Source organism: Hordeum vulgare, chromosome 3H, assembly GCF_904849725.1.
Source record: "Hordeum vulgare subsp. vulgare chromosome 3H, MorexV3_pseudomolecules_assembly, whole genome shotgun sequence".
Taxonomy (NCBI): domain Eukaryota; kingdom Viridiplantae; phylum Streptophyta; class Magnoliopsida; order Poales; family Poaceae; genus Hordeum; species Hordeum vulgare.
This window is the reverse complement of record NC_058520.1, coordinates 545,754,002-545,762,260: the sequence shown is the minus strand read 5'-3', so window position 1 is coordinate 545,762,260 and position 8,259 is coordinate 545,754,002. Positions and strand designations below refer to the sequence as shown.

General features: G+C 40.9%; 1 protein-coding gene across 2 annotated transcripts; it reads right to left on the bottom strand.

The window, feature by feature from the left end:
• Positions 1-2,058: 2,058 nt before the first annotated feature.
• Positions 2,059-6,773, bottom strand: LOC123444871 (ethanolamine-phosphate cytidylyltransferase-like). 2 transcript variants are annotated; one of them, XM_045121740.1, is made up of 10 exons: positions 6,466-6,773; positions 4,961-5,365; positions 4,265-4,500; positions 3,941-4,077; positions 3,587-3,658; positions 3,407-3,474; positions 3,152-3,269; positions 2,932-2,991; positions 2,716-2,838; positions 2,059-2,604 (listed from the first exon to the last, which is right to left on the bottom strand). In XM_045121740.1, the coding sequence occupies exons 2-10, from the start codon at positions 5,329-5,331 to the stop codon at positions 2,533-2,535; spliced, it is 1,257 nt and encodes a 418-aa protein (XP_044977675.1). In that variant the 5' UTR covers positions 5,332-5,365; positions 6,466-6,773; the 3' UTR covers positions 2,059-2,532. The 2 variants fall into 2 exon arrangements, with proteins under 2 accessions (XP_044977675.1, XP_044977676.1); XM_045121741.1 differs by having other exon boundaries at positions 6,634-6,773.
• Positions 6,774-8,259: the final 1,486 nt, after the last annotated feature.

Sequence of the window (8,259 nt, the reverse complement as noted above, 5' to 3'; positions counted from 1 at the left end):
TTGTGTTGGATTGAATATGATAAATCTAAAATTGTTTGATGCATGTCTCATAATTTGCCCACGGATACTTGAGGTGACATTGGAGTATCTAGGTTAGGGTTGATAGATATGTATCATGGGTGTTATTCTAGTACGAACTCTAGGGATGTTTGTGACACATATAGGAATAGCTCAAAAGATTGATCAGAAAGAATAACTTTGAGGTGGTTCTACTATCTACACCAATTTCATCTTATTGTTCTCCACTAGATAGGAACTTTGGAGTGATTCTTTGTTGCACGTTGAGGAATGCCCATATGATTCTACTATGTTAGCATTGTTGAGAGATTGCACTAGTGAAAGTATGAACCCTAGGCCTTGTTACCAAGCATTATACAACGTTTTTCTCACTGTTTTACACTTGCTACCTTGTTGTTTTTATATTTTCAGATTACAAAAACCTATATCTACTATCCATACTACACTTGTATAACCATCACTTCGTCGAACTAGTGCACCTATACAATTTGTCATTGTATTGTGTGTGTTGGGGACACAAAAGATTTCTTGTATTTGATTGCAGGTTTGTTTGCGAGAGACCATCTTCATCGTACATCTTCCACGGATTGATAAACCTTAGGTCATTCACTTGAAGGAAATTTGTTGATGTCCTACAAAACTTTGCACTTGGAGGCCAAACAACGTCTACGAGAATATAGTTGCATAGTAGACATCGTGCGACAACCACATGACGACACGATGATGGAGATCATGGTGTCATGCCGGTGACGATGGAGATCATGTCGGTGCTTTGGAGATGGAGATCAAAAGCACAAAATGATGATGGCCATATCATGTCACTTATATGATTTGCATGTGATGTTTATCCTTTATGCATCTTATTTTTCTTAGGTCGGCGGTAGCATTATGAGATGATCCCTCACTAAAATTTCCAGATAAAATTGTGTTCTCCCCAAGTATGCACCGTTGTGAAGGTTCATCATTTCGAAGCACCTCGTGATGATCGGGTGTGATAGCCTGTATGTTTGCATACAATGGGTGTAAGCTGGATTTACACACGCGGAATACTTGGGTTAAACTTGACGAGTCTAGCATGTATAGACATGGCCTCCGAACACAGGAGACCGAAAAGTCGAACACGAGTCATAACCACCTCGTCTCACGTGATGATCGAACTTGGGTTGGTGGTTTGGATCATGTCACACTTAGACAACATGAGGGATGTTGATTTGAGTGAGAGTTATTTAGTAATATGGTTAATCGAACTCATTATCATGAACATAGTCAAAATGTCTTTGCAAATTATGTTGCATATCAATAGATCGTGCTGTAGGTCCCCTGCATTTTGATACATTTCTAGAAAAAAACTAAGTTGAAAGATGGTAGTAGCAATTATGCGAACTGGGTCCATAAACTGAGGATTGTCCTCATTGGTGTAGAGAAGGCTTATGTCCTTGATGCATCCTGCTAATTAGGATTCTTAAGCTATAAGCACTCTAGTGCCGATGAACATGAAGAGGGAGGATGTTGAGGTGGTGGCCAACCTATATATCTTACATTTCTTTATCCTTAGAAGATCGAACTACATGTATGGTAACTGATGTACCTTGTAAAACATATTTTCTTTCATGAGCTCTACTCCCTCCATTCTAAATTAATTGAAGTTCTAAGCTTGTCCGGAGTCAAATTTCATGTGAAGTTTAACCAAATCTACAGGAAAATATATCAACATATACATATTCAAGTAGAGGCAAAAGATTGCCTCATCCATTAATTAACAAGAAGAGAATCGCCCAATCAATTAACAAAAGACCAGGCAAAATCTTTTGGGGTACTTACATATGGACCTACTCAGCTCAGCTAATAATATTCCCTCTGTAAAGAAATATAGAAGTGTTTAGATCACTAAAGTAGTGATCTAAACTTTCTTATATTTCTCTACGGAGGAAGTACTGATATTTCTGTTAGTAAGTACAAATACTATGACATTCAGCACAGATAATAAATCTCCAGTGCACCGTGGTAAGCAGTTAACACCAAATACCAATGCACAAGGGCTGAACATAACCTTCTCTGGTTACACAAATCAATCAAATGTCAACAGATCATCACTAGGTTGTTTCTCAGCAGTATATATACTTTAAACTATAACTTAGTACAATTAGAAAGTATGCAACTCTAATCACTTCACAAACCCTTAAGTAATAACATACAAGAATACAACAATGGTCTGCTGAAGGTGTTCAGCGATGAATATTTCCCCTCCAGGGATAATAAAGTAAAAAAAGAATCATGTATGTGAATTCTTGCTGTTAAGTGGACATTCCAGCCGAAAAAGGGCAACAGTAGAAGACTGGCAGTCTGTTAATTTATTTCCTTGAGCTGATTCCCTTTGCCGAATGGCCATCAACTTATCACTGACTACTTTCTATAGCTGAGCAATTGTTGCAATCTGTTATAGAATAACTCTTTAGTACAGAGGCACCATGAATTTCCTCAGCTTGCAGCAAAACTGTAAGCTCCTTTGCAGCATTAGTCTCCGTAGACAAATTTCTTTTGCGTGTAGTACTTGTCCTCACTCGCCTTCTTTTTCAAGTTTCTTTTCTGTTCACAGACCCCAAGAGTAATGTTTAGTATGGATAAACGGGACTTATAAACAGACTAAATAGAAAAAGAAATTTGTATTTGTCAGGCAAGTCACACTGGAGTGTATACCTTGTACGCTTCATGGTTATCAATTATTCTTGTAGCGACCGAAACAGATGTTATTGTTTTGGGGCTTGTGACTACTTGGAAAATACCCATATTCTTTGGAAGGGCATACGGATCAACTTCACTCTGCAGCAATACGTCCATGAAGTTTCAAGTTTAGTTTGTGCAACTAATTTAGACTTGCCATCAGGATACATTAGACTGTAATTAAGAACTTACAGCAGAACCACCCTCGGTTACTGTCCCATGCACAACCAATGAAATGTTGAATGTAGTGATCTGCGTCATGTGACAAAAGAAACGGTGTGAGGGTCTGGTAACAACAAACATCTCTGCATCTTATACAATACAATCATTCTTGGAACCATATGCTTGAACCTTATTCAGTCAGGTACAAGAAATACTAGATTGAAACAACTTATATAAATGTATAACATACCATATCCCTTGAAACCTCCCATGGTGCGCCTATTATAACTTCGTCAACATAGCGACAGGCAAGTACACCAAGGGTACGCTCATGGAGGTGCATGATAGGAGGATAGCCTCTTTTTTCCCTGCACAACTGGTTCTCATAAGCATCGTATCTAACCTTATACAATACAATACTGGCTACATGTGTTTTCTGTAGCAACACAAAATATATGGTCAACAGGTTCCCTTAATAATCCAAGAAAAGATGTTAAATAAGCACCTGATGGACTGGTCATCATGAACACCAACAAGAAGGAAGTCACCAAGTTGCCTAGCACTTCTAAGGATCTGCATTAGACAATAACATCAAATATGTTAAATGGAAAAATATGAACCATACCAAAAATCAAACTTTGTGAGTTATTGAGAAAATTATTTGCATGAGAACCACAGAAGGTACCTCAACATGACCAGCATGGAAAAGGTCAAATGCACCATCTATATAAACAACACGAGCACCTGGCGAAGGAGCCTGAACACACATGAGCATATGTTTCAATAAATGCAACAGAAGGGCATCGTCATAGAAACATGTAAAATTGAACTGTAAATGTTCTTCTGGAAATGGTAGGCATTAAGGCCATGATTAATACGGTACAGTGGAAAGCATTAAGCAGTATTTTTACATCTAGTTACATTCATAGACAAAGATATAGCAGGTCATTTTCTTTGTGTTCCTTAGAAGACTGATCAAATGAAGGAAGAACAATAAGCAACATTAGCCTTGGGGATGGAGTTTCTGAAATTATCATACCTGCCCATTTGAAAACTGCATTATCCGGCGGGAAGTTGGAAGAAAATTGGATAGCTGGGTTTTCATCTGATCGCATGATTCCACGCCAGCATTCTCGTTAACACCCTCTTTATGCTTGAATGTTTGCAATATTCTACCTATGTGGACAGAAATTGTTCTCATGTAAGATTGCAATGGACAAAAACGACATCATCTATGACGTGTGTGAAAAATATTCTCAAGAAATGCATGATCTGCTCTGATACAAGGCTGCAAATAATATACAGCAAGAGAATATCTGATCCCCAAAATAAGTGGCTTTACTAATCCACATGGTAATCTTACCGACTATATCGGTGCTTGAGACTCCTTCAGTACGCCTGATTTGCTTGTATCGTCCAGCCTTCTTTGCTAAGGCATAAGCATCCGTTCCATCAGGTAGAAGACAAGGATCATCTCCATGTATAATGTAATCAATGTTGTATTTACTGAAGAGGGTATTCATAAATTCCTCTGTGATCTCATAGGGTGCATTGGGTATGACTTCATCCACCCACTTTAATCCACTAACAAGCGTCAACCTAAGGGGTACAAACATACATTCACACAGAATAGTAAGTTCAAATGAAAGACTAGGACCCTGTACATCTAGCAAAGCTTAGTAATTTACAGTTGCTGCAAAAATAAGAAAGAACTAGATCATCTCAATATTTTTTAGTCTGAAATTTATATCCTTCAAGGCATGCCTAAAGGTAATATAACTTCATCGACGATATAGTTGAGCATTCGCGAAATGAATCAGCAGATCTTGTATTATGCATGAGAAGATTAGCCGAGAATCCTAGCTATTATAGTTAATTTGCAATCAAAGATCAAGCAAATAATGATATCCAGGAAGTCCAGGTATTGAGGAAATTTTCAGATAATATCACATACTCGTAATTGATTTGACGAGCTAATCCTATTGTTTGCGGCATCAGCACGCTCTGTTGAAACAGAATAATGAATTTCACATGACAAGGAAAGTAGCATCAGTAGTACCTCTCTTCCATCGAAAGCACAGGCGGGCCCTTATTCGCCACAATCTCCTCATCACTGACAACACCAACTACCAGTTGATCTCCCAGCAACTTGGCCTGTCGCAATGCGTTTGCGTGGCCGTAGTGCATGAGGTCAAAGCACCCATCCATGTACACTCTCACGGGCCTTTGTCGTTCCTTCTTTTTGGGGAGTTGTCCTAAATATGGCCAAAAGTATGGAGCAAAAGGAGCACCAATTCCTCCAAAATAACCCGTAGATAACCAAAGAATTGCAACAGTCACCATAACTCCTCCAATCCCAAAAAACTGTGAATAATATCCGCCATTCCAGAGCCCCTGGTTGTTCTCAAATGCCAGCAACCCCATCATCATTTTGAGGTGTAGATGTACAGTCCTGGTATTGGCTCTGAAAAAAGAAGAAGTAAACAGCCAAAATGAGACCTCATAATCGATGCATCCTCATGCAAGAAAATAGTACCATGTATGTATTGAAAAGGAAACGAAAAATGTATCATTGCCCAAGCTTTTGCAGCTCAATTTCTTTTGTTATGTTTGGAAGCAGAAAGTGACTCAAAAGTAGATGCGCCTTTTTCAATAATTTATCATGAAAGGATGGATAGATACTAGACGTATAACCAGGACTATTTGTATTTGCTCAACGAGCTTAGCTGCGAAGTCATGTTGACCAAATCCTAACCACCAGATATACTGGAAAGCTACATATTGAGACAAAATAATTGTTAGAGAAGTCAGAACAGGCTTAAATTGCTTCAGTTAGAAGCTACGTAGCAACTAGTCGTGGAGCTCAAGAATCCATGAGATATTGCTTTCTGCCATAAATATTGATCAGGAAATATTTTTCAATAACATCGATTGTCAGACTACTCTGATAAAACAAGTCTAGAACACAGGACCATGTTCATCGACAGCAGTAGCCATGCAACAGACCGAAGTGACTGATCATCTAAATATGCACTGAAGGGAAATCAGGCGGAATATGGACCATATATGATGTTCAACTCTCTGAACCTCGAATTGTCACCAAAATCAAGCGAGGAGTAATCTGATTCTCGTTACAGACGGGCCGGCTCAAATTTGGCATCGCAGCCAATCATACACAGCTAGGCAGAATCTAAAGGTGCGTGGGTCCAGCAGAGACAGGAGCACAAACGGAAACGGAATCACGAGAGGTGGGAGAAAAACGAATAAAGGCATCGGCCCGAATTCCCCCCCACCAGCGAACGAAATGCTAATTCCAATGCCGAAAACGGCAGAAAACACAACCAGGTGGCGCCGCAGACGCGTGCGCCCACCGGCCCACGGTCCGCACTCAAACGCGGCATGGATGGATCACCCTCGTCGGGTACGAACAAGCGTTGAGCCGAGAGGGAGCGGAGCAAAGGGGGGAGGAGCAAGCAACGCCTAGGAACGATTCTCGGGGATTCTCTTTTCCTCGAACGACAAGACGAGCAAGCCGCGAGATTCGGGGAAAGGAAAGGCGCGCACCGGGACGACGGGGGCAGGCGGCCGGCCGGCGGAACCGAGATCGGGCGCGGCGGCGGCGAGATTCCGCGGGGATCTCCGCCGGGGCGGGGGCGGGGGCGGGGAGAGCCCGTCCCTCCGTGGCGCGGCGGGGGAGGGGGATGGGGAGGTGGATGGCGGAGATCTGCCTGCCTGCCCACTGCCGCGACGCGGTGCTGCGTGTGGCGCGGTGCGGAGAAGTGTCTGCTTTGGCGTCTCCCTCCCTCCCCGTCTGGTCTGGTGTTCTCTTTTTTCTAGGGGAGGCCTCCGGACTCCGGAGACGAGACGAGACGCAGACGACAGCGCTTCTTTTCTCCCTCCGCCTCGCGAATTGGCTTTCTCGAAAAAAAAAAGTCTCGCGAATTGGCGTGTGGTGTGGTGGGGTGGGGCTGGCTCCTCCTCCTCCACCAACTGATTCCCCGCGGGGCCCACCCCCTCCTCCTAGCTATAATATCGCGTCCGACGCGTCCTCCCTTTCGCTCTCCCGCTGATTCTGCGCCGGCTCGCCGTCGGCCCTCGTCGACGGCCGGGTGGGTGCCCTGCGCGCGGCGCAGGACCTACCGTCTGTTTCGGCACGGGTCGGAGAGAGCTTGCGTGGAACCAGAGCCGACTAGAAGAAGAAAAAATCTCCGTGCTGCACTTTTTTTTATGTTACTACTACTCCCTCCGTTCCTAAATATAAAACATTTTAGATATTGCACTATGAACTACATACGGATGTACATAGACATATTTTAGAATATAGATTCACTCATTTTACTCCGTATATAGTCTTTTAATGAAATCTCTAAAAGGTCTTATATTTTGAAACGGATGGAGTACTATCGAAAACGGTTCGTTTATATTGACAAACAATCAGAGTTTACACGACTCTGGATACAACCAAGGATATAATGATGATGGACACAATAAGCAGCGAGTTATGTCGATCTAGCAAACATATGAAACACTACGGCAATTGATCCAAATTTGGTACTTGCACGTGTGATGCGTGGATGGCCCGCATATCTATAGTACTAGATGATGCTCTAGCGCGTTGCCGCGGAAAAATTTGCTAAAACAATGGATGAAAGCTGCTAAAAAAATCTATAACTAATGAAAAGATAATGTAATCTTAAAAATGAAGAAAAAATAGGTATGAAAAGAGAAAAGAATGATTGCAATTAGAAGATTGACATTTCTAACAAACATGTAAATGTTAACTACATATGTATGATGCAAGCTACCAACACATATATTGGCAATACAAAATCTAAGGCAAAAAAAAACAACTTATGAGTAACATGCATGAATCGATGATGTGGTGCTTGCATGCATATAGAGTAATACATAAAAAAATGTAATTTATGACTTGCATGCATAACTTACTCATGCGACATAGTTGCATGTCTAGAAAAAGAGCTAATGGATGATAGTTATTTAGAAATAGAAGATTTCACACAGAAATCTTTACTTTTAAAGGGAAAGTTGCTAGCTTCTTGAGGGTTTTTTTCGTCTCCCCTTCCACCTTCATCTCGGTTTTTTCGTCCGGTTTTCTTTTAACCCACGATTTTTGTATATTGATTTTATCTGCCAATAAGATCGTTTTTTGATATATATTTGATAATTTTTGTATGGAAAGGAATAAATCATGATCTATCTTTGATTAATTTTTGATATATTTGATAATTTTCATATTCAATCTTTAATCAATTTTTAGTGTATTCGGGATCTTTTATATGAAAAGGAATGAATCACAATCAATCTTTAATCAATTGTTCGTATATTTGGTAACTTCTG